Source organism: Meriones unguiculatus, chromosome 11 (assembly GCF_030254825.1).
Source record: "Meriones unguiculatus strain TT.TT164.6M chromosome 11, Bangor_MerUng_6.1, whole genome shotgun sequence".
NCBI classification, from domain to species: domain Eukaryota; kingdom Metazoa; phylum Chordata; class Mammalia; order Rodentia; family Muridae; genus Meriones; species Meriones unguiculatus.
Genome location: NC_083359.1, coordinates 12,796,478 through 12,822,588, shown reverse-complemented (window position 1 = coordinate 12,822,588; position 26,111 = coordinate 12,796,478). Strand labels below are relative to the sequence as shown.

The following is a 26,111-nucleotide window of genomic DNA, read 5'->3' as shown; positions in this document are numbered from 1 at the left end:
ATAGAGACAGATGCTAGGACTTCAAGCCAAGCAGGGGATGGAGCTCCGGGGTTCCTCCAGAAGTGTTAGGGGAAAGATGGAAGGACCTGCAGGGGACAGGAACCTCACAAGAAGACCAACAGAGACAACTATCCCAGTCCCATGGGGGCTTACAGAGCTATCAACTAAGGAGCATGCATGGTCTGGACCTATGCCCTCTGCACACGTGTGGCCGATGGGAGGCTTGGTCTTCACATGGGCACCTGGTGAGTGGAGCCCGGGTGGGGTGTATATAACATGGACTCAATTGCGTGCTTTTGGATCACTTCCTCCTGGCAGGGCTGCCTGTGTGGCCTCAGGGGATGACAATATGCTCAGTCCTGATGTCACTTGATGTGCTGGGGAGGGTTGATGGGGAGGCTCCCTTTTTCAGGGGGGTAGGGGAGAAGGAAGGAGGAAGGGGGGAAGGGGAGCACCGGGAGGAGAGGAGGAAGGGGCACCCTTGGGATGTAAGGTGAATAAACTGAAATAAAAAAAAAACTAAAAGAAGAAGAAGAAGAAGAAGAAGAAGAAGAAGAAGAAGAAGAAGAAGAAGACAATGACAATAAAGATGGTGACCAACTGTACAGTATGTGTATGAAACAAAAGGAAATTTTGTGTTTAGAGCTAGGTCCCATTTTCAAAGTGTCTCATTATGTATCTGTGAATATTTCAAAAAGGAAAAAAAAAATCTAAAATCTGAAACCCTTCTGGCCTGACATCCCTCAGGAAGGCTTTAGGAGTTGATGACCATCTTTTAAAGTCCTTATACTTATCACCAGTGGCAGGGGCGAGCTGTGATATTTTGTGGGCAAAGGGATGGGAATGCTGAACACTCTGTGTCATTCATCTTTCTGTCACTATGACAAAATACTTGAGAGAAATAATCTACAAGAAGCAGAAAAGGTGCTCTTTAGCTCAAGGTTTCAGAGACACAGTCACTTGGCTCTATTGATCTGGGCCCAAGGTGAGAGAGCACTGGGGTGAAGGCTGTGGTTGAGCAGAGCTCACCTCATCGAGGACGTAATCAGAAGGGATACAAGAACAGGGTGCTAGGGACAAAGTGTAGCCTTCAAAAGCACTTCCTCAGTGGCCACTTCCTCCAACCAGACGTCACCACCTAACGACTGAGCTGCTCAGGTATGGATCCACGAATGCGTTAACTTATAGGTGAGGTCGGAACCCTCATGATCCAGTCACCTCTCAGGAGGTCACCTCTGGACTCTGACGTACTGAGCACCAACACGAGAATCCTTAGAGCTCTGTTTGAGCGCTGGCTTCAGAAAGCCTAAGCTGGAGCTCCCGGGGACAGTATGCTTAACTCCTCAACCACCTCTGTGCAGGTAAACCGCTTCCCCGAACAGGTGCACGCCACTGACTCACCCCCTTAGACCGCAGTCAGGGTTTACCCCGACACAGCCTCGCTCTCATCTTCCAGGCTGGACGTTTTGGTGGACTGGAATGACACACAATACTCAGTGGGAGCCATTCAAGGGTACCGTGTCTGTGGAGGTCTGAAGTGGAGGCATAGACAGGAAGGGCTGACCCCGGGAGTTCTTCCCTGGGGAATCTTCAGTCTTTGTGTTTATCTTTATTAAGTTTGTCTCAACATGTCTCTTAGCTTTTTGGGAATGTGTAGCAAGCTGGCTGGGAGGCTGGGCTTTGATGGACTGCCTGCATCCTTGTGTGTGCTTGTGTGATGGTTTTATTACAGGACGCAGATAACAGAACCCACTGAGAACAGCCTGTGCCAGTGAGAGCTGGCGCTCTCTTACTTGCCCCACCCATCGCCGCACCCCTCCATGATGAAGCACCGTTTCACCCAGTGCATCGTAACAGGATTACGGGGTTCTTGCCAGGAATTTCCAAAGGTGGCTCCCCATGTGCCGAGGCGCCTGGTTTCTATAGTAACTACATTGTAAACCTAGGCAGAAATGCAGCTAGGGATTAACCTCCTCTGCCAGTCCTTGGAATTGATTGTAAGCAAGTGCCAGGGATGTAGACAAGAGGGGCGGAAGGGCTGGAAGAGAAGAGTGTGCTTTTTAAGCTCTCCACAGTTGCCTGTGGACTGCACCAGGGGGGGTTGGCACATAGGTTGGGGTCACTGTAGAACATCCTGAGGGCCCAGGCTGGATCTGGCCAGCGTCCAATAGCATTTATGGGTGTTGGGGCCAAGGTTGTAGTGTTCAGGCTGTGGTGTGCAGGGCTGTGGTGTGCAGGGCTGTGGTGTGCAGGGCGATGGCGGCTTGGAGTCAGAATCGAATCCTTAATCGTTTTTTTTTTGAAGTTTCTACTCTTTATATTTAATGTACAAAGACTAGCATGGCCTCTTTCACTGGGGGAGATGGTCTGGAATAATCCATTGAAGGAAGGTCGCTCAGTCCATTTTAAGGACATACATGTCCTTCTTGCAATCATGGAAGCACCACTCACTGAAGTTCGACCTGTGTTCCCAGGTCAGCCCATGGAGGTTTGAGCAGAGGTGGCCAGAGTGAGAACCCTGACTGCACTTCTATAGATAACTCCATCAGAGCCGCTGGTGACCCACCTTGCCCTTAAGATAGCCAAAGAGGGAAAAGCAAAACCCTTGATTCCACTTGATTTTTTTGAGATTAGTTTATTCTTGACAATTTCAAGGGTGTACGGAATGCATTCTGGTCACATTTATACTCTCCCCTTATCTTCTTCCCACCCACCAATTTCTTCTTTCTCCTCTCATCAAGATGTTTTCCACGTTCACGTTTTTTTGTTTCTTTTTTTGTTGTTTATATATAAACACATCAGGTTTAGCCAGACAACTCATGTGAGCATGGGTTTGACACTGCGCACTGGAATATGAGTAATTCGCCACTGAAGACAATGACCTCTCCCCATCATCCCTCTAATGCCATAAGCTCCCCTGTTTGGGACTGGGCCTCACAAGACCCTCCCCTATATTATGATTGCATGAAAAACATTGGTTTTGAGACCTATCTTTTCTGCTCCTCATCTTTGAGGTTCTGGAGGCCTGTTACACACATACCTTTGTGGACATACAAGGTACTGTATTCAGTATTTCTCAGGAACACATTGTGCCATGCAAGGAAAGAGGCCATCTGACCCCGTGCATTTGTTCTATAGCCAGAGGAAGCAGAGAGGTGAGGATGGACAACCAGAGATGCTGTGAGCAGGATACAGGAGAGGGGAACCTGGTGTTTGGATCACCTACCTCTGTCACCTACCAGAGCCTCCTTTTGACTAAACTAGATTGAAAGAATCAGGAAAAGGATCCTGGGAAGTGTTTTCAGGGAGACTCCATTTTGGAATTGGAGAATCATGAGACTCCATCAGCAAGTAGGTGGATGACCACCTTGAAGGCACATGATTTGGGGCTACCTACCCAAACAGCCTGTCAGGATGAGGCCTGGGTAACTGTGTGATGACCTTGTGCAGGGGGTGGGCGGGTCAGGTTCTCCCTGAGGGTGAACTTGGGCACAAGAAGCCAAAGGATTTGGCTTACATCCATGACACCACGAAGGCTCTGGGAAGGGGTCGTGAGTCCTAGAGCTCTATCCCTTCTCCTGATTCCTTCTGAAGAGAAAAGGGTTGAGGACAAATTAAAGGAATCGAGTATCCACATACAGTGTGATAATTTAATTAAAGAGTTTACTTTTAAGAATATTTGTTTTTAAATGTTTATGTGTGTGGGCTGAGCCTTACGGCCATTAGATCTGAAAGTCAGGCTGGCTTTCAAGCACCACTTCTGCCTCACTCCATGCCGCCAGCTCTCCATTTCCCTTGCCCTTTGACCTTTTAAAATACCTGTCCTTTTCCTGCTCCAGGAAGAACCTGGCTTTGAGGCGTTGCCAAGGGCCATTTAAAGTTGGTGGCAGGGTGGAGGAGCACCTTGTTCTTCCTTGAGAGAGAAATGAAACCAGTTTTTTTTTTTTTCCAACTTGTCCTTCCATGCCCCAGAAACCTTCTCCACCCTGCCTCTTCTCAGGAGACGATTCCTCTCCCCTTGTAAATGTAATGATGTGTGTCAAACTTCATACCTTCTGGAGTTTCTTAGTGGGGGCAGTTCTGCCTGAAACTTCATTCATGCTACATGACATCTGTTTCATTAACATACCAACCAACTAAGGACCTTCCAAGTACCTGTGTGTGCATTTAATAAATGACTGACCTCAAATATGTGAACATAAGTTGTAAAATTACCAAGATGCCTCTAAACATCTCACAAGAATCCCAGACAAACAGAAAGTCCTCATTAAATACTTCTCTGTAAGCACTGGAAGGTACCAAGCCTGCTGGCCATGCCTGGTAGCTTGTGGGTGGAGGAGACATTTCCACCAGGTCCCAGGTCACACACGGATGACCATTTTCTGTCTTGTTTTCTTTACCGCTTCTTAGGGTTTGCCTATCTTGGGTCTTAGAATTCCACTCTTGGAATCTTCCATGTTTCGGCAGTACCCTGCCGTGCACGGCCCTGCATCCTGGTCATTTCTCTTTTCTTTAGGTGACCATTACTAGACAAATTACTGAGATTTCATAATCCGCCCACCTCATCGCATCTGTAAGCTCCGTCTTCCCTAATTATGCCATCTGACATCTCGCTAGGTCGGCATTGGGCTCCCAAATCAAGGAGGCCTGATATGATGCTGGTACGTAAACGCCCGGCAGTCATTTGTTACAATCAGTGAGGCCCGTGTGTGTGTGTGTGTGTGTGTGTGTGTGTGTGTGTGTGTGTGTGTTTGGCAGGGGGTGTGTGTCAGGGACGACAGCAGCGCATCAAATCTGCAGGGGCAGGTCATAATCTGTGACACACTGTGGCAACGATGAGCTGAGTCATCCTCAGGGTACAGAGATGCTGTTGCATTTCTTCTTTAGGACGTGTGTGGTTGGATTATGCGGTGGTTTGAATTAGAGTGGCTCTCATAGGCTCATATGTTTGAATGCTTAGTCATCAGGGAGTGCCACTGTTTGAGGAGGATTAGCAAGTATGGCCTCCTTTGAGTAGGTGTGGCCTTGTCAGAAGAGGAAATGTGTAGCTGGAGGTGGTCTTTGAGGTTGCAAAAGCCCAAACTGGGTCCAGCATCTTTGTCTCTCTCTTGGTCTGTGGATGAGTTCTCAGTTACTTCTCCAGCACCATGATGATAATAGACCAAACCTCTGAAATTGTCAGCAAGCCCCCAATTAAACACTTTTTCAAAATAAGAGTTGCCTTGGCCATGGTGTCTTTTCAAAGCAATAGAAAAGTGAAATATTTTTAGGTTTAAGAGTTGTGCTGTTACTACTCCCTCTCAGATTCACTACCTCTTCTTTATTACTCTCTCTCTCTCTCTCTCTCTCTCTCTCTCTCTCTCTCTCTCTCTCACACACACACACACACACACAAAGTCCCAGGGACTGAACCCAGGTTGTCAGGTTTGGCAGTAAGCACTTTTACTGGTTGAACCATTTTTTTTTATCCATTTTTATTTTAAGTGTATGTTTTAAATGCACGATATATGCGCACCATGTGTGTGTCTGGAGGGAGGAAGAAAGGGTTGGATGCCCTGGAGTTGGAGTTATAAACCACCCAACATGGGTACTGGGAAAGAAACGCAGCTCCTCGGCAAGAGCAGCAAGTGCTCGTCACTACTGAGCCACGTCTCCAGGTCCGAATCCTGTTCATCTGGACACAGGCGGAGTGCACACAGAAGAAGGCAGTGTCTCGTTTGCCCTCCCCTGGAATTCAGCTCCTCCAGCATGAGATGAGCTGTGTCTCGCCACTGCGCAGCTGGGCTGGATCTGGGGAAGCAGCAGCCACCTTGGCTGTGCCTACCTGGAGTCAGGCTTCTAGCATACAGAGGATGAGATGAGGCTGGGGTGGGGGGTGGACTGGAGACTGCTGGCCCTGCTGTTCTTACAATGTTGTGTCAGACCTTCCTGGATCAGTATCTTTAGCCTGTGGAGGTCAGAAGAGGGTCAGATTCCCTCAGAACTGGAGTTAAGGACATTGCAGGTGCTGGGAACTGAACCCCAGACCTCTGCAAGAGCAACCTTGCTCTTGATCATGGAGCCATCTCTCCAGCCTTGTTCATTACAGAATTTTCTGGTTGGGATTAGGTTCATTATAACCAGCTTGGCTGGTTGTCAAAATGGTTTTTCAGTGGTTTGCTGATTTCACAGGGGGTCTGTGCGTTGACTCCTAAGACCACAGCTGCAGAAAGGGAACCCACTTTCTAAGATATTGGCTTCATTTGAAAATTTCATTTTACTATACTGGGTCATACAAGGTGTGTTAGTCAGGTTATCTAAGGGAACAGTGCTGATAACATGAATACATACGCATTAAAAGGAAGTTTATTAGACTGGCTACACCGTATGGCCCAGGTAGCCCAATAATGGCTGTCTCACACTGGAGAGGCTGAGAATCAGCAGTTGCTCAGGGCACGAGGCTGGATGGCTCCACAGCCCCAATCTGACACTGAAGCCTGGAGGATTCCTGGAGAGCTGCTGGCCTTCAGTTTACTTTGGAGCTGAGGAGGCTGGTTCTAATGTTGGTGGAGGAAGGCAGCAACAACAGGATAGATAGGCTTGCCAGCAAGAGTGAGCACAAGCAGGCAAAAAGCAAAGCTTCCATGTCTTTTAATCTGGGTTTCTGAAGAAGGTGCCACACTGATTTAGGATCTTTCCTTTAGGTCTTCCTGCTTGAAATAATCTGATCAGGAGAACTCCCCACAGGAGTGCCCAGTGGCTTGGATTTTAGTCGGTTCCAGATCCAGGCAGGTTGACAACAGCGGACAGCCAGAGTAGTTTCACAAAAGTATATGAAGTACGCTGAGCACGCCACCCCCTCACCACGACCTCCCTCTTGTTCCTCTCCCCTTTCCTCAGTCCCTCTGTTTCCCAGACAATGTTCTTTCTACTTTGATGTGATGTGCACGCACACGGTTTAAAGCAGCTACGTAAAATCTAGGATCCACAAATGAGAGAAAACTTGCGGCGCTCATCTTTTCGAGACTGAATTCAGTTAGTGTGAAAATCAGTATGGAGGCTCTTCAGATCACTAAGAGTGGGTGTATATGGCCCACCTATGTCACTGCTGCATGCCTACCCTCAGAGCCCCACGTCAACATATCGCAGCTATGTGCACATCAGTGTTCACTGTGGCACAACCCACAACAGCCACGTGACAGAGCCAACCTAGGTGTCCAGAACAGAGGAATGAGTAAAGAAAATGTGGCTTATGCACACGATCGGAGACTTTCAGCCATAAAGAAAAATAAAGTTATGTTGTTGGTAGGAAAACAGACTGGAGATGATCAGATTAACTGTTACTGATAGGTGTTTTTATTTTGCCTTTAAAAAATTTAAATTAAGCAATTTATTTATTCACTTTAAAGTCTGCTCTAGCCTCCTCCCTCCTCTCCACCTGGTCCCACCTTCCCTCTTTCTTCCCCCATCCCTCCTCCTCTATTCCTCAGAAAAGAGGAGCCCCCCCCCCCCAGTTCATCAAGTTACATCAGGACTGAGCTCATCCTCTTCCCCGTGGCCTGGTTAGGCAGCCCTGCCAGGGGGTAGTGATCAGAAAGCAGAGTCCATATCAGAGATAGTCCCTGCTCCCCTTACTAGGGAATCTACATGAAGCCTGAGCTGCCCGTCTGTGTAGAGGGCCTAGGTCCAGTCTATGTATGGCCCTTCGCTGGTGCTTCAGTCTCTGAAAGTCCCTCTGGGCCCTGGTTAGTTGGCTTTGTTGGTCTTCTTGTGGAGATCCTGTCACCTCCAGGTCCTTCTATCCTTGCCTTTGCTCTTCTTCTGTGAAAGTTTTATGAACCCTTGAGTTCACGAAATAACTTTGAAAGGCTTTATATGCTGCTGTCATGCACATATGGTCTACACAAAGGGCAACATCTCTAAATTCACTGGCCATCTTTGGATTCAGAAGAGAGATGGACAGAAGATCAAAATGTCAAGGGAGCTGCGGACTCTGTTGGAGTAACGTCTCTACAGCTAGACTGATAAAATCATCAACATCAGCACTCTTCACTCTCGGAGAGGCTGAAGGCAGTGTCTTCCTCTGAGACTGACCAGGCTTGTGTACTTACTGCTGAGAAGGTACCCATGTGGTTCCAGTCCTGGGTGGTATGGAAGTGGGGAGAGGAGAGAAGAGGGCTCAGAGCCACCCTTCTTCCTTCTCATGCCCCGGTCTCTCCTTGCTCATTCCAAGCTTTCTTGCCTCCATCTTGTTCTATGAAGCCTTCCTTATTCCCCTTCTTTCCATTTCCCCAGGAGCCTGTGTGCCACCCCAAGGAACCAGAACCCCACCCCTCACTTCCTTCTGGAGTCTCTGATGCCTTGCCAGGTGTGGCCAGTTGCCAGTGAAGGATGATGTCTGTTCTCAGGCCTCTGACTGTGGCTTCTGGATCTGGAGGGTGGAAGGCTGAGCTAGGGGGCAGTGGGATGCAGGCCAGTCTCCTTGACAGGGGAGAGTCCAGCATCTGGGAAGACTGTTCTTGACACAACGTGAAAGGATTTGGACTTTAGGGCTCAGCTCACACGTTCCGTTCATTTGTTTTTGTGGAGTCTGTAGCCAATTGATTATTTTCCGAACTATTTCACAAACAATGGGGAGATGGGATACTACATGTGTTCTTTCAGATAGGCACATATTTTCTTTTATTTTTGGTTTTTCCTTGTTATTGGCAATTGGTGCATAATAGCCGTACATATTTATTGGTACAAATTGAGATTTTGCTGTATGCATATGAAGTGTAACAATCAAAATGAAAGCAATTATTATGTCCATCAACTCAGACATTTATTATTCATTTCATTGTTGTTATGTAATTTATGTGTTTGTGTGTGTGGTACTCTCAGAGGTCAGAAGAAGGCATCAGATTTCCTGGAAATGGAGTTACAAGTGGTCATGAGTTACCATGCTACTGCTGGGAACTGAACCCAGGTCCTCTGGAAGAACAGCAAGTGTTCTCAACCACTGAGCTATCACTTCATCTCCAATCATTTCTTTGTGCTGGGAGCCTTTAAAACCCATTTGTGTAGCTACTGTGAGATAGACAATAATCACGAACTTCAATGTTCCCAAATGCCACAGGCTTCCAGGACGGATTCTGTACCTAACTGAGGTTTTCTAGTCTCACCTCCTTCCTCCTTTTCCAAGCCTCAGTAAACCCAGATTCTACTCTGTATTTCTAAGAAACCAGTTTGGTAAGCTCCCATGCATGAGTGAGAACATGTAGCACATGGCTTCTTTTGTTTAACACAATGTCCTCCATCTAGGTTGCCACAAACATCAGCATTTCATTCTTTTCCAGAGCTGGCTATCATTCCTAACCATGTGTAGATACACTGCCTTTTCCTAATCCATCTCTCCATGAGGGACCGCTGGTGGGGACTCCTTATGTTTCCTGAGCAGTGCCGTAATGACTACGACCTGGTATTTCCCTGGCATTTTCTTTCCTTGGCAGATGGACCTAGGGGCAAGACAGCTGGGTAACATGGCAGTTTCATTTCTAGGTTTCTGAGGAGCCTCCATGCAGTTTTCCATACTAGCTGCATTAATGTACGAGTTCTCCACTTTTCTCACGGCCGGTAGCATTTGTTCTCTGTTTATATTTTTGTCTTTTCCATTCCATTCCAGCTGGAGATTGAGATGGTGTCTCAGTGCGGTTTTGGTTTTCATTTTCTTGGTTAGTGATGTGAATGTGTTTTATAAATAATACTTCACTCTGTCTACACAGCATTTTAATGAATGTGCACTCAGGTCATTTGCCCATTTTTGCCTGGATTACTATTTCAGCTGTTGAGTATTCTAGTCCCTGTGTATTCTGGACACCAGTCCTTTTCAGAGAGAAAAAACTGCACATCTCCTTTCCTACTCTGTACACTGTCTTCTCATTTTTTTTTGTTTCCTTTGCTGACCAGACAATTTTCAGTTTGAAATAATTCCATTTGTCATTTCCTTTTTTTCTTTTGCATTTATTCTCCTTTCACCCCTCCCCCCCCCCCCACCTTTTCCTAAATCAGATGGGTCCTGATCCTATATGGTAACAAGGTTTGTGGGAGACACACGCCACTCAATGGTGTGAACATTCAAGCTTTAGAAACCAAAGAACGGATCTCACTTGCCAATTTTGATTTTGTTTCCTGTGATTTTGGAATTTGTCAGTTCCTTTGGTGGGTGAGATAGCTTAGCAGGTAAAGGTGCTTGCTCCCAGGGCTGATGACCTGAGTTTCATCCCTGGAACTCACATGATAGAAGGAGAAAACTGACAGTTGCCCTCTGACCTACACACACACACACACACACACACACACACACACACACACACACACGCACACACACAGAAATGGATAAGTGCAGTAAGCAGCTGCTCTTGCCTACATCCTGGAGCTACGATTGTAGATTTGAGTTGCGTTGAGGTTCTATTTTGTTTTTATGGATATCCAGTTTTCCGATCAGTTATTATTGAGGAGATCATCTTTCCTCCAACACATATTTTGGCAGTTGTGCTGATGATCATTTGTCAGGGGTGGACACACGGGTTATTTCCAGGGTTTCAGTCATGTTCTATTGATCTATGTGTTGATGTTCATGCTGGTAGCGTCTTGGCTTTTAGGGCTTTGCTCTATGTTTTAAAATCAAATGATATGATTCTTTTAGACTTTGTTTCTGCTCAACACTGTTTTGGCTTTTTGAAGTCTATTGTGCATTTATATGAATGTTAGTATTATCTTTTCCAGCTCTGAGAAGTCCCTTCAGTATTTTGATGGGGATTGCATTTGGAGTTGTTTTGCATAATGACATTTTTATCAATATCAGTTCCTCCAATTCACGATCACCCATTCCTCATGCCTTTTTTTTTTTTGGTTAGTTTCTTTCATCAGTATTTCACATCTCTCTTGTAGGGTTCTGTGCTAGTTACTTTCCTCATTGCTGTGACCAAGTACCTAACCAAAGCAACTTAAGAAGAAAAGGTTTTATTTTGGCTCACCACCATTTAAGGGTGTAGCTGATTGTAATGGGACAGTTGTGGTGGCAGGTCTCAAAAGAAAATGGATTATAGGACTATGTGTAAGACATGAAACTTTTCAAAGAAAATCTAGGGGAAATGCTTCAAGCCAACAGCAGGGATTGTTAGGAAGGAGAGAGACAGAGAGAGAGAGAGAGAGAGAGAGAGAGAGAGAGAGGGAGAGGGAAAGAAAGAGATTTTGGTGCTCAGTTCATTTTCTCCAGCCAATGGAATGGAGCCACACACACTTAGGGTTGACTTTCCCACTTTAATCAACTCAGTCCATAAATTCCCTCACTGGCACTCCCATGGTGGTTTGCCTATTAGGTGATTCTAAAACCCGTCAAGTTGACAACCAGTATCAGCCACCACGCAGTTCTTTACTTACTTGGCAAACTTTATCCTTAAGTATCTTATCATTGTGTTTCTTGGTGGGCTTGTGAAAGTAATTGCTTTCTTCAGTTTTCTTCTGTGTATGCTCATTATTGGTGTGTAAAGGTGCTAATTCTGAAACACACCATTTTATGAAGAAGGAAATTGTAATGTTGGAAGGAACATTGACTCACCGCTCGTAAACTGCTCTACCATGTTGCAAGCAGCTCAGGAACTCTGCCCGTCAGCTAAGCTGCTCATGTGGAGAACAAATATAGAATATTCAAATGAGCTCAGGAGGAGGGTATGAACACAGCCTTGTAAAGTCTCCATAAACTGGGTTCTCTCATGAACTGGTAATTCTTTAGTAAGCTCAGCTCAGTTCCTTAAGCAAGACACACTGTTTCAAAAGAGAGGATTTTTTGGGCCATCTTGCCTTTCTAAATCCCTGCCTGGTTTTTTTCTCCGTGTGTCTAGGGAGTCAGCGCTGTTATTTAATGTGTTTTGCTACATTTTACTTCTATCGCGACACTCGTTTTCATGAAATTTTTAAAAACCTGGAAAGGGCAGGAAATTGGTTTGTCTTCCTCAAGCTTTTGGTTAGTGCCCTGTTGAATAAATGAGTAAATTTGAAGCTTGGAGGTGAGGGTATGTGGGGAGGAAAAAAAGGCCAATGGTTACAGAAAGGCAAAGAGGCAGGGGGCTGCCATCTTTTAAATGTAAACTCTTATTTATGTGTATGTGTGGGTGCATGGCATATGTGTGTGGGTGCCCAGCATGGCCAGAAGAGGCTGTCAAATCCCTTGGGGCTGGAGGTGGCCGTGAGCCTGCCTGCCGTGGGTACTGGGATCTGGGTTGTCTGCAAGAACAGTGTGTGTTCTTAACAGCCGAGTCATCAGTCCAGCCTTGCGCACAGGTTTTGTAGAAATGATTATTCCTGAAATTTTCCTGTGATGGTTAGCTGACTCGTGCCTAGACACGTGCTCACCAGGGCTTTGCCCGAGCCACTGAAAAATTCCCACCAACACTGTGAAGACTCTCTGGGGCCAGCCTTATAGTCTTCTGTGCATTGTGCAAAGATCATCGTCCGTTTCTCTCTTAGTATTTTTTGTTTATTTGTTTTGATTTGATACTACTTTACTTTATTCGAAGGACTGGTACAGATGGCAAACATAGACGAGCATTTTGGTACGGCTTAAAGAAACGATAAAGACTAACTCCCAAATCTCTGGATCCTTACAGCCAATTAGGTATCCTGTAGCTACTGTTTTTCTCTCAGGTGAAGAAACAGATTCAAATAGTGTGCAAGTTTCTAATCTCGCTTGGCTGGTAGGTGGCAGGGTGCACTCCAAGGCTGGGCTTCGCCCAGAACACTATCCTGTGTGGCCTTGTGTGTCCCTTTAGGCTGAGGGGGTCTCAGGTGTGAGCCAGTGTGACTAGAGGGCCAGTGTGACATGTATGTATGTATGTATGTACGTATGTACGTATGTATGTATGTATGCATGCCAAATGTCTTCCCAGTGATCTTTCTTTTAAAATTGATTTACTTAAAATGTTTTTTAAAATGTGGATAAATGTTAGTTCACCTCATGCATGCAGGGTGCTTGGTGGCTAGAGGACATCACCAGTCACAGAACTGGAGTTGCAGGTGGTTGGGAGTCACCACGAGGATGCTGGGAGTGGAACTGGGATCCTCTGCAAGAGCAGCCTGTGCTCTTAGCCTCTGAGCCACCTTCTCATGTTCCTGTGCTTTCCTTTAACTCTTAGGCTAACTTAACAAGTAAGAGATGATCTTTTTCTCATTTGGAAGACAGGGACGGAACTTGAGAATCTGTCTCAAAGAGGACTGCTGGCCGTGGGGAAGCTGATGTTTCAGGCTGTGCACGCATCCTCTGTGAAGTGGCTGGGGGCTTGAGCATGGAGGGCAGTGATTTTAATTACCTTTTTAGCCTGTCATAATGTTATAGCTAGAGGAGTAAGGCAGCCAGTGGGAGCTCCCGGAAGCAAACAGAGGGCAGGTGTCGTAAAGGTGGTCATTCTTGATGGAATCCTCTGCTGAACTCTTGTCCTGCTCTGGCCTTTCTTCCTTGATGGCTTTGTACACTTTACTACAGTGGGAATTTTGGGGGTGGGGCACTCACATCCAGGCTCTGCTGGAGGCTGAAAGGAACCCTGGGATGCAACTACTTTCCATAATTGCTCCAGGTTTACATACTGGTATGGAACCCAGCCTCAGTGGGACCTCATATAAGAAGGGTTGACCTCACTCTCTTGCCCAGAAATGGCCGAACCAGAGTGTCTGAGCCTCTCTCAGGGATTCTCAGCTCGAGAGTAAAGGTTGAAGGGATCACTGGGGCTGGCTTTTCCTGGGCCATTGGGCTTCAGTGTTGACACTGAGAGGGGACAGGATTGAGATCATCTGTGTGTATGACTCCAAAGGCTCAACACCCCTCAACCTTCCTGATAGATGGCCTTGGAAAACACAGTGGAATGACATGAGGGGTTCGGGAGCAAACAGCCAGCAGGTCTTTTATAAGGGCTGTTGTTGGGATTTCACAGAGGTGGCTTGGGCAGTGAACAGGGTTAATAAGTAACTCATGTGCCATGAGGTGCAAAGTCTGGAGTCAGACTATTTTTCTCCTTGGTTGCATTTGTCTCTCTAGCCCGGGTATCTGACGCCTCTTGAGGAGACTTAGCATTGACTAGTCTAGTTTTCCTGTACTCATCCTCGTTCTAACACTCGGTGGGGGCTTCCCAGGACTGTCAAATTCATGAGCACTCCAAGTCCTTCGGATGCTCAGTTGGGGTGGCTCCAACCTTGGGACTCCCCATCTGCCCTCATCCCTGCTCATTCTCCTGTATCCACTACCCCATCCTGCACCCTGCTATCTAATTTTGTTGCAAAAGTGGGTGCGTGGCTGGAAACAACAGTTCCCTGTGTGGCAAGGAACTGCTTTTGTTCATGGTAATTTCCTCATTAAGGCTGAGGGAGGATGAGGGTAGAAAAAATAAGAACTGGCCAGGGTCTCTGCTTAGAAACCTGACTGAGGTTGGTCCGTTTATGTTGGTAGGACAACAGAAAGAAGAGGAGAGCCAGAGCATCCCACGAGGGGCTGGGAGGGGCTCCAGTCAATGCTGGCTGCCCAGATGAAGGACAAGAAGGCATCCTGGCTGTCAGAGGAGGCAGTGAACCCTGCTGGGGCCCCTGAGCCCACCCATCATGCCATGCAGTTACACAGTGGGCTTAGCTCTATCTAGGTTGGAAAACCCCCAAACTTATCCAGGTGACGTCATTTGCCTAAGAGACGCGCGCCTCTTGAGACTTGGCCCTCCCGAGGTCCATCTGACTCTACCCAGTGAGCTGCCATGGGCAAGCCTGTTACATTTTTCTTCCATAGCTGGGGCTCCTTGTCTGTAAATGGAGACTTGGCCGGAAACTGGGAGAGGACCGTTTTACCAAGCTGGTATTCAGGAATGCTATTCCCAGGCTATGGAAGTGAGTCAGTGGGCTATGGCCGACACTGGAAGATGCCAGGAACACACTGTGTCCCATCATACGCTGTGGGAAAGGCAGGTACTTCCAATTCCTGCAGGTCTCAGAGAGAACACCACCTACACAGGGGCCAAGGGTTAAGAGCCTCATCGCTATGGTTGGGCAGGGCACTGGCTAACAGCCCTAAGCTGGGGCCTGGCTAACAAAAAGGCCCCTCCCCAGAAGGCAACTGGGCTTTTGGATCACCCAGCCACCTGCTATATAAGGCCTCTCCCCGCACCTGTTCCAACACATTGCCATTCCACCTTCCCTGGGAGTATCCCTGGCTGGACCCAGAAGGTGAGGGGACGCTGAGGTTGGAGCCTGATCCTGGGAGAACCTGAATCCTGGGGGGTGGCACTCGGGGAACTCAGACTTGCTGTGGCTAGTGTTCAGGATATTCTTGAGCCTTTTTCTCCCCCTGCCAGGGATGCCCACTGCTTCCCTGATCTCAGGATGGGCAGGTTGGAGTAGAGGTTGAGGCTGGGGTTTGTGTGTGTGTGTGTTTTGGGTGACGTCCTGTTGTCCATGTGGCACCGTGTCTCTGAGCTCTGGCTTCCCTGGTGCATGGCAGCAATTGTGGCAGCGTGCTACCAGACTGCTGAGTGTTGCCGCTCAGGGAGGGAACTGGAGAAGGAGCTCAGGTGGTGGAGGGCTTGCCGAAGACGCAGGAAGTGCTGGGTGCCGTTTCTTGTGCCTCATCGTGCATGCCTGTCATCCCGGCACTCAGGAGGCAGAGGCAGGAGAATTAGAATTAAAGGTCATCCTTGACTCCACAGTCATTTTGAGGCCAGCCTGGGCTACATGAGATCCTTTGTTCTTCTGGAAGTGATTGACAGGCCTCGTGTCCGACCACAGGATTACCACCAGGCTGTGCTGCCCTGCTGTCTGCTAGCCAGGTCCTGACTTCTCTGGGTCTGGAAAGAAAACCAGTGTGGTGGTGAAGCTGAGGCGGTCTGTGCAGCGAACGCCCTTCTGTGATCGCTTCTCCCCCGGCTTTTCTCTGCCTTCCTCCTCCTTCACAGTAATAAGGGTCTCGAAGTCTTTCCCCAGCAGTTGGGGTCCAGGCCTGGTGGGGTGTCTTGGTACGTGTATGAATGTAGAGTTGAATGCAGAGCCCACGTGTCACATACTCTAAACAAGCCGTACTCCATTGCTCTTTGGGTCTCTAAGTCGGGAAAACATGTGGGTCCCCTGTCCCCCTGACTGTGATAGCGTCTCTTATTGTTATTTTTACTTTTTGCTAGTCCCTGAGAAGTCAACCAGGAGGCCACATTGCTGTGTGCTGTGTGCTGGGATGTGTGTTTGAGCTGTGGTAAGGGATGCAGCAGAAGGGCTGTTCTCCCCAGGGACGGGTCCGCTCTTCCCCAGGCTGTGGGAGCTCTCTGATGCTGCCAAGCTTCAGGGCGGGAAGGACCTGGAGTGTGTCTTGCTTTGAGTCTGGGCTGCTTTTGCTATTCCTCGAAGTTGCATGCCTGCAGGGTACAGACACCAGCCTGGCCTGGGGCCCCACAGGATGCAAATGTTCTGCCTGCCCGGGGCCGGTGGCAGCTGTTCACTGAGCCCACGAGGCTACTGAGCAGCTGAACGATGGTTCCTGTACTGAGAGACAGGTGTGTCCTTATCTGCCTGAGGAGCCATGTTCGGCCATGGCTGCCATTTATAGGGTAAATAAGATCACAAGCAGGGAGAGCCCCGTGCAGAGGTTTGCTTTCTGGGCTTCGCTGCAGCTCAGGCAAAACGGAATTCCTGGGGCTGTGACTTAGGATCCTGACAAACGTGGCACAACCCTAGCAAGCTCCATAGACCTGATTCAGATGATTTGCAGGTAAAGGACACTAGGTGCTGAGAAACTGGTGATGCTGTAATCTGACTCCAGGGCTTTGATATGTCTGGCCTCAGCTTTTGCGATATGTCACCCGTGCTGGATGGCAGAGAGGAGTGTGGCTTGCAGCCTATCCCAGCTCTGACACCCATAGGGAGTAAGGTCTTTATTTTGAGCGCATCCCATCTCTCTTGTCAGTTTTGTTCGGGTTCTAAGAGAAGTGCCTTGTTGTCAAGGTGGACAAATTACTCAGATTAGTGCCTGGGAGGGGCTTGGAGCACAGCAAGGGCTCAGAGTGTCTGCGTAGGGGGTCGCAGCCCCATCTGAGTGAGTGCAGGATAGCCCTGCAGGGAGAGTACACATTATATTCTGGTGAGGCGTGAGGGGAGTACAGAACCCAAGGGAGGTGAGGAGGACACAGAACCCAGGGCAGCTCTTTTCATCTGGGATCCTGTTAGGGTTTGGATCTCAGCTATTTCTCAAAAGCCCATGGCCTGGTCATCAGCCTAAGGCTCTACAGTAAGGTGCTGGGACCTTTAGGAGGGAGGCCTGGGAGAAGGAAGTTAGCTCACTGAGGGAGACACCAGGGCACTGTCCTCTTTCCTTGCCATTCCCCAGCTGCTGTGAGGTGAACAGAGCTCTGTCCTGATGAGCTTCCACAAAGGCCCATGTGACGGGTCGAAATGACTGACACCTTTGAAGCCACGAGCCACAATGAATCTTTCTTCCATATAAATTGATTAATCATCTCAGCTGTTTTGTCATAGTGACAGAAATCTGATAGACACATCCTTCGGCCCTCGCAGAACTGGAGATTGGCCTGTCTGCCCATTTGCGGCTTAAACTCAACCTTTCGTCAGGACAGGGTAGACAAGAGTTACAGCTTTGTGCAGCCATGTGGGACAAGGACAGACCCATTCCTAATCTTGTTTCAGTGTCTTTAAAACACCTTTTTTTAAATGGTAGGTATTCCTCCAAGATCCCTGGCTGCCCTCTTTGTGTCTCTCCAGGTTTGAGGCTCTGCGGCCCCATCCTCTGGAGAAGCCAGCCCCCAGCATCATGAAAGGCACCCTCATTGCGGCGATCATTGTGGCATTTGCCATCACGGCTGTAGGTGAGAGAGTCCATGCGGGCCCCTTCTGGATAAACCTCTCCTAACCCTTCCGAATCTTCTTTCTCTTGGTGTCTTGGTGCCTACTACCTGGCCTGTTGTGTTGTGTGATAACCATGAGTCCACTCTTGCTGGTCAGGGTTTGGTTTTCCTGTTGGGGAATGATGAATAACGAAAAGCTAAGGGGCATAGCTTCACCTCATAGCATCAGTTTGGGGCTCCTCAGGGGACAGTTGGGTGTCCCATCTGGATTTTTTTTTTTTTACCGTGGTAGGTGTGATGCCTTGTGAACTTCTACTGGTTTGTTGACTGCATTCTGTGACTACTTTGTCCCCTCAGACTCCCTGGATTGTGTACAGTGTCATGTCCCCAACGGCACCTGTTCTGTCAACACCAGAACAACGTGTGAAGAAGGGTCCCTCAGTTGTGTGGCATCCTTCATCAACTCCACTCTAGGTGAGTGGAGCTGCTGCCACCTCCCGGACTTGTGGGAGGTGGGAGCTACAGAGGAAAGTGGGCACAGGGGAAGGGTACCTGAGTCAGGGCGGTGCTACAGAGGAAGGTTGGGCACAGGGGAAGGGTACCTGAGTCAGGGCGGGGCTGTACAGTGTAGAGAGACTAGCGGGTCATGCAGATGACTCCCCGGTGGCTGAGGTGGGCAGGAGCTGGGTGGGAAAACAGACTCTGAGTCAAACAAGCAGATAAGCCCTGTGGTGTCTCCAGGATCACTACCACTGACGAAACCTCATTTTTGTAGTTGTAATCAGCAAGAGCAACTTAGAGCTCCATAAGAGGCAGATGTTTTGTCTGAGACATTTGAATTTTTCTATCTTGTTTTGGCTTCCTGGCTCCTTTCTCGTTTAGATCATTGTATTTCCAGGGTGCGCTTGGAGTTCTTCCATGCACGAAAGCAGGAGAGACGACAGACTGACATCTAAACCCTGTCCTTTGTCTGCAAGGGGGCTCAAAATATGGGCCAATAGACAAAGTGCTTGCTGCACAAACGTGAGGGCTCAAGCTTCTCCCTCAGCAGCTACGTAAAAGGGCGAGGCATGGCAGTTCATGCCTGTAGTCTCAGCCCTGAAGCAGCTGAGTCCAGAGCATTTCTGGAGCTTGTTGGCCAGCCAGCCTAAAACTGCTGAGGGCCAGGCCACCTTGAGACCCTTCACCAGGAAATAAGTCTGAGAGACATGGAGGAAGCTGATGCTGATCTCAGCCTCTTGGATGAGGGAATTAGGACTATACACCAACGTGGCCAGCTAACCTTATTTAATTTTTTTTTCATGGTGCTGGGTATTAAATAAATAGCTCTGCATGTTCCAGACACAAGCATGCTACCACAGAGCTACACTTCCAGTCCCTTAATTTATTTAGACCAACCCACGTTTAACATAACGGCCACATATTGCTGATGTCTCCGTATTGGGTAGCTCTGGCCTGATTCTCACACAGTTTCTAGGAAGGAAACCACACCCGGTACTATGATGCATCATATAACAAACCCTGCTGTGTCTGCTTTATTATTTTTTGAGATGTTAAGACAAATTAGTGGCCTAGGAGGGCTGTATATGTGTCAGACTGGACTGCAACTTTCTGGTGTCCTTCCTGCCTAAGCATTTTTTTTTTTTTTGGATACCCTACCTTTTGACGTGATACAGCGTTGTCACCCATAAAGTTCATGTTCAAGAACAAGAGATGTAGTTAACAGTAGCAACAACAAAAATCGTGAAAACTTTTAATAGTATGTTCTGTAAGTTCACAACTTCGTGCTGTGCCTCATTTACATCTTTCCTGGGCACGCATGTGACCGCAGGCAGCTCACCAGGTGTCAGTTAGCTAATGGTAGAGTTTAACCCATCTCTCTGTCAGTCTGATGAGGGAAAGGTCTCTGAATGGGAACAGTTTTCCCTTTGTTGTGGTTTTTCTTTCCCCAAGACAAGGTCTCAGTACATAGCCTTGGCTGACCTGTAATTCACTGTGTAGACCAGGCTGGCCTTGAACTCACATGGATCCATCAGCCTCTACCCTCCTGTGCTGTGGCCTGTCTGAAGCATTCTCTCCTCAGGATGCTGCCCTCCCTGAAGCCTCTCCAGGCACTAACAGTCTGTGTTTGCCTTGGCATAGGAGGAGTCTTCAATTTGTACCAGAATAATTTCTGCTCGGCCCTCAATTGCCCAGAGAACACCACCACAGAAGTGGATTTCACCGTGCGTGTGTTTGATGACCAAAGATTCCATTTTGCAAGCCAGTGCTGCCAAGGAAAGGCATGCAATGACACCAGCCAAGGTTTGTATCGGCTGAGCAGCTGGGCCTGTGTCACACCTCCATGCTCCACCCTGGCTTTTCTGCCTGCTCTGATTGGCTGGGGATGGGTGTCTCACGTCCAGGGACTTCACACAGCTGGGCGATGTTAGCAGCTGGCTTACAGCACTTACACAAGGGACACGGGAGATGCTACGTCAGTTCAAATAGCATGCTTTCCCCCTTTCCAGTGAAGATGGAAGTTTGACGGTTCATGTGTGTGGCAAGCAAAACAAATGCTCATTAGTCATTTTGTGATCTCAGGGCCTCAACTAAGAGTTTCTTTTAGACGATACTCCTGCAGTCTAGATTCACGTCAAACTTGCTAGGGAGCCAAGGATGACCTTTGATCAGCGCCCTTCCTCGGCCACCACACCTGGCAATATTCTAAGTCTCAGTAACAACTGAAGACTCCCCAAGACTTTTGTTTACATGGCCTCCACCTGCTAATATTTACCAGGTTAGGTATTAAAGCTAAGCAGAGCCACAAATCCTAATTCATCTATTCAAAAGTGAAAAGAGAGTTAGTCAGGTGTGGTTGCGCCTGGAAGGTGGAAGAGGAGGGTGGATCTCTATTAGTTACAGGACAGCCTGGCTGCATAGTGAGACCCTGTTTCAAAAAGCAAAAACAAATAAAAGTTATATGTATACACACACACACACACACACACACACTAGTAAGAGTTTTTTGAAATAACTTCAAAAAAACCCCCATTTAATGAGTTGTATATATGTTTTAATATGTCGTATATAATATATGCTATTATGTCTACACATATACAAATACATACAGTATATATTAGAATACTTATTGCGTGTATTTGTATGTGTGTGTATGTGTGCATGTACATGCGCCATGCATATACAATGCCCATGGAAGCCAGACGTGGGCATTTGGATCCTCTGGAGCTGGAGTTACAGAGGATTCGAATTTGCCACATGGTTGCTGGGAACTGAACCTGGGTCCTCTGAAAGGGCAGCCTGTGCTCTTAACCACTAAGCTGTCTCTCTGCTCCCCCAGACTAGAGTGTTTAAATCCTGGTTTAGAGAGAGACGCTGGGATCTTATATTTGCTGGTATATTTAGTCTGTTTCAGTCTCACTTATTATGTGGGGCTTCTGGAAAATTCCGCTGCATTCACACAAGGCAGCAGGAGTAGTAAAAGAAGTGCACGAAACCTTGGTTTTGCATAAAAATGGTTTCAAACTTTGGGAATCCCTGCAGGGTCTCAGGGACCCTGGAGTCCCTGGACCACCATTTGAGAAGTGGCCACCTAGATCAAAGATCAAAGTCTTTATTTAGAACAGTGGCTCCCCACCAGTGCATTGAAACTATGGGAAAACATGTATTTCCAATGGTCTTAGGAACCCCCCCAACTATAAATGTATTTTTGTTGCTACTTCATAACTGTAATTTTGCTTCTGAGTGGCGTCTCAGTTCCTCAGGCCATCGGAAATACATATTTTCTGATGGTTGCACCCATAGGTTGAGAATCACTGATTTAGAGAAGAAAGAAAGCATGGGCGGACGATGAGGTTCATCATCGTAAGCACAGACCTTTAGGACTGAAGGTTCTCATAGTGATTTTCAGTTTTTTTCCTCATCGAAATAAGAAATGGACGATTTTCATCTGCAAAGAACAAGTCTTAAAGTCAATCAGACACCTGTTGGCTAGTGCACCAAACAGCTAACTGGCAGTGACATTGGCCACAGCTTGGATTCTTTTCTTTCTCCCAGAGCACTGTAGACCACCATTCTTCCAGATTAGCTGCGCCAGAGGGGTGGGTCTCTGGGGTTGTGCATAGACCACCCTTGGGCCAAGCATGTGTCTTCAGGGCTAGATCTGGGGTTCCCCAGCTGTAGACTCTCCAGAAGCTCCTCTGCCTGTCCCAGCTTTCCAGGGCAGTGTGATAACGTGGTCCTAAGTAACGTCTTTCCTCTCCCAGACTCTGGAACACAGGAGACAGACAGCACTCAGTGCACCTCTTGTTATAGCCACAACAAAACGGTCTGCGAGCAGAAAACCCAGCCGTGTTACAAAGGAGAACAATGTGTCCACGTCATTGTTGGGTTTGCAAATGGTAAGCCTGGAGCTTCAATTCCTTAACAGGGCTCAAGCTGAAATATATCCAGCCTTGGTGCAAGTGCTGAGCTAAGGCAGGAGAGCTGAGGATGGGAAGCAGAGGGAGGGTTAATTCAGGATGCCTCTCAGTTGGAGACAGCCATGAAGCCTTCTGCTGGTTACTATATCTGCCCTTCGTCCAGGGCTACTTCCGGCTGTTTTTCTCTTGCCCTCCTGTAGTCACACCCTAGGCTCACTTATCTGACTGAATTGCCCTCCTGGCACTTCCTTCTCTACTAGGCTGCCATTGCTCTGTAGGTGTGGATGGGTGTGGCTTTTATATGTTTTTATACCTATATATACTTTTCTTTTACATCTTGAGAGGCGTTGGCTCTCGGCAGCTACGGCCACCCGGTTATTCCTTTCTCCCTACAAAAGGAACCTGACTGTGGCCATCATTTTGCCAGACTACCCGACCAACAAATGTGCAAGAAGTGCACATTTGCTTCTCCTTGCTAATGGAACAGCCCTGGGGCCACAACTGTGCCGTAGCTCTCTCCTTCTTTCCCCAGGGCAGAGTAGATGTCTGCTGCTCCTTTATGGCAGCGGTTGGAAGGTGGCGTGGTAGGTGGCGAGGAGGGCAGTGAGGCAAGGCGGGGTCTATTTCAGGAGTCAGGCCTGGAAGTGACTGTAGAGTGTCCTCCTACACACTACATTGGTTAGAACCTGGCTAATGGAATGTGGTCTAGTGACTTCCAAGAAGGAAACAAAGAGGTGCAAACCAAACATGAATAAGCAGCTAGTCTCAGCTAAAACACAGTTCAGACTGATAAGGGTTTAAGACCTGCACCCAAATACAGATTTCATTTCAATTTTTGCTTAATGTCAACTTCCAAGCTTAACTATAATCATGGACTTGCCCGAGGATGCAAGTATCCTATGTTTTAAAGTCTTTAAAAACTATTTTTAAAGAGATATTTTAGAGATATGTTAAAGCTGAGTTAAAGGCATAGGCCCCCCCCCACCCCGCCCCATGTACCCTTGCTGTCTGGCTCATGTGCGATTGCTGTCATTGTTGAAGCGCTCACCACAGTGGAAAGATGACGCAGTCATCCATCATTGTCACCCAAGTCCCCAGTCCCTTAGGGTTCACTCCTGATACAGTCCATTCCAGCATGACAGTGTCACAGAGAGGAAGACCCTCTGTCCTGAAAGCCTCTGTGAACCTTCTTCTCATACTTTTCTTCTACCCCTCAAGACTGCCAGCCGCTGGTCTTTTTTTTTTTCTCTGCCTCTATGCATTTTTTTTTTAAATTCCAGAATGTCCACTCTCTTTCCCTCTCATTTTTTTCAGTCTCTTCTTGTTCCTCTGTCTCTCTTTCTTCTCTATTCCCCAGGGCTGCATGCATGCAAAAACATACCTTCTACCACCAAGCTACACCACAGCGAAAGGTCACTTTCCTTTTGAAATGCTCAGGGTGCCCACACTGCACTGGTTTTTTTTTTTTTTTTAAATCTAAAGCTGTGCCTAAAGGCAGTGGCTAAGACTTTCTTTGCTCATCTCATCCTCATGTCTCCTGGCGATGTAGTCTCATTGATGCTGAAAGCCAGGGAGACCACAAATGGACCTTTCCTTGCTTGTTTCTGTCTAACAGCACTTTTAAAATCCTATCAAGATGTGCCAAGCTCTGTGCCCATTGATTCACATTAGCTCAACTCTGCAGCACTGATACTGGGGATGAAGCAAGAGCAAAGTGCTTTCATTCTGGGGTTTGGCAGTCTCTCACCCAGGATGCTTTGACAGCACCAAGGGACACCCTTGAGTCCCTTCAGTCTTCTGGGAGCTCCTCGATCCCCAGGAATGTTTGATTTGCAGCTGACAGACCCATAGTAGTGCAACCACCTAGCAGTAGCCAGTGTCATAACTGCATCTCTGAAAGGGACATGGATCTTTTCCTACAGCTCAGGTCTGAAGCTGTGTTTAAATCAACAGAGCTTTGAGCTAAGGTAGAGACGCTGAGAGTTTCCTGCGCGCTTTCTGTTGGCGTTTTTTTTCCCTAAAGGAAAACTCAGACAGGAAGAAGCCAGATCCAGAGGAATGAGATCTGAGAGGAAATGCTGGAGGTCAGGTGGACTGCAGGCTGCCCGCTGATTCATCCCCATCTGAGTGGAGAGCTGAGAAAAAGAGCTGCCGCAGATCCTGTCACCCACGCTTGCCCTTTCTTCTTTTTCTTTCATTCCTCCCTCCCTCCCTCTCTTTCTCTTCCTTCCTTCTGTTTTCCTCCCTTCCCCTCTGTGTTCTTCATGATAGGCTCTTGCCACGTAGCTGAGACTGGCCTTGAACTCAGGATCTTCCTGCTACAATTTCCCAAGTCCTGGGCTCGCAGGTGTGCACCACCATGCCCAGTTTGTCTTTGTTTTTTTTTTTTCTACCCAACACCTCCACAGGGACACAGAAGATGGGGCATCCAAGATTCAGCTCCCATGTCTCTTTTAAGTCTGGGTTTGCCATCCATCTCGCGAAGCCTCAGTTGCTTTTGGGGTTGGGTGAGGAGGGGCCTGGCCTCCGACCTCCACAGTTCTTGTCCTGCTACTGTCTGCTATTCTTAACTCTGGGCTTCTTCCTTAAAGATGGCTTTCAGGAGTAGAGGGACTGCTGCACACTGCTCAGCCTCTTGCAGATGGCTCATCTGCATGGGCTTGGGCAGAAGGGTTGTGCAGAGTTCTGACTTTCTCATCTGCATCTTCAGGTACTGACGAAGTAGAGCTGAGAGGCTGTTCCAACATCAACAACACTACCTGTCAATTCCTGACCCCCGAGAACACGACAGTTGGAGAATTCATTTTCAAGAAGGTTGAATGCACGAAGGCCACCTCACTCCCAGCCTCTGTCATCCCACCAGCCAACCTAGGCATCAAAACTTCCTTTGCCTCCTCTATCTTGGGCACCCTCCTTCTTCTGAAGCTGCTGTTGTGAGGTCCCTGGGCTCTGCCCCACCCGGTGTCCCTTCGGTGTTACCATCTTTCTTCTCGAATAACTTCCAGTTTAATTGTTCGGTGGGTTGGAAGTCACAGGACTCCAGGCGATGCTAGCAGCCACTTAGCTCCTTTATTAAAGTGTTACTTGGTGTCTGGACAATCTGTCCTGATCTGTTCGGGGCCAGGTGTGGTTCAAGTCACTGCGCACCCCTTCTCATCTCTGGGTGGAGGTGGGGGTCTTTGCTTTGGATATAGGTGCTTCTCTGTCTCAGGACTCAATGACATCGCGGCTCCTGGTCCACCGTGCTTCTGAGAAGCTAATCCCATGGCTTTGCTGGTGCCTTCTACTAGAATCCCTGTACTCCAGCATCTCACTCCATACTGTCTATGCAGTCACATAAAGGAAGTGCCCCAGCCCAGTCCTGTTGGCTGTGCTGTTCCTACTATCAACACAGAAGTTCAGCGGCCTTTCAGTCTGGTATGACATCATGACATCGGTTTATTCAACAGCTGTCCTGGCTGTGGCCAGAGGCCCACAGCAAATGAAAAAAAAAATGTCATCATGCCAGGGTCTTGTCACAATGCAGACTCAAGAAAGGCCTAGTCAGAAGGACTGCTGAGGACTGGAATGCTCCCACTGGCTCCATGATCAAGTCTTCAGGAAGACAGAGGGCAGAGGGGCTCAGAGCCTGGGATTAGTAGGTGCAGAATGAAATGTGACCACAGAGCCCTGGTTTCTTCACTCACTGAGCCTGGTCATCCATTTTATATCAGATACCCAGGAGGCAAGGCAGCTACTCAGACCCAAGCTTGCAGGGTTCAGGTTTAATAGTAAGGTGGGTGTCGAGCTAGAATTGGATAAACAGAAGTTTCTGTAATAAAGAGATCAAAAGGAGTAAGCCAGCAAGGCTCTT

General features: G+C 47.9%; 1 protein-coding gene and 1 pseudogene across 2 annotated transcripts; one reads left to right on the top strand and one right to left on the bottom strand.

Annotated features, from left to right (window-relative positions):
• Positions 1-10,023: 10,023 nt before the first annotated feature.
• LOC132646628 (small nucleolar RNA U13) lies at positions 10,024-10,122 on the bottom strand (annotated as a pseudogene).
• A 2,330-nt stretch (positions 10,123-12,452) lies between these two features.
• Lypd8 (LY6/PLAUR domain containing 8) lies at positions 12,453-25,357 on the top strand. 2 transcript variants are annotated; one of them, XM_060365024.1, is made up of 6 exons: positions 12,453-12,575; positions 17,755-17,858; positions 18,195-18,311; positions 19,980-20,141; positions 22,103-22,237; positions 24,969-25,357. In XM_060365024.1, the coding sequence occupies exons 2-6, from the start codon at positions 17,804-17,806 to the stop codon at positions 25,193-25,195; spliced, it is 696 nt and encodes a 231-aa protein (XP_060221007.1). In that variant the 5' UTR covers positions 12,453-12,575; positions 17,755-17,803; the 3' UTR covers positions 25,196-25,357. The 2 variants fall into 2 exon arrangements, with proteins under 2 accessions (XP_060221007.1, XP_021498951.1); XM_021643276.2 differs by lacking the exon at positions 12,453-12,575 and adding an exon at positions 15,099-15,219.
• The last annotated feature ends 754 nt before the right edge of the window (positions 25,358-26,111 follow it).

Coding starts and splice junctions, on each gene's coding strand:
- Lypd8 (XM_060365024.1), top strand. CDS start 17,804: ATGAAAGGCACCCTCATTGCGGCGATCATTGTGGCATTTGCCATCACG. Junction 20,142..22,102: donor ATGCAATGACACCAGCCAAG/GTTTGTATCGGC, acceptor TTCCTCTCCCAG/ACTCTGGAACACAGGAGACA. Junction 22,238..24,968: donor CATTGTTGGGTTTGCAAATG/GTAAGCCTGGAG, acceptor CTGCATCTTCAG/GTACTGACGAAGTAGAGCTG.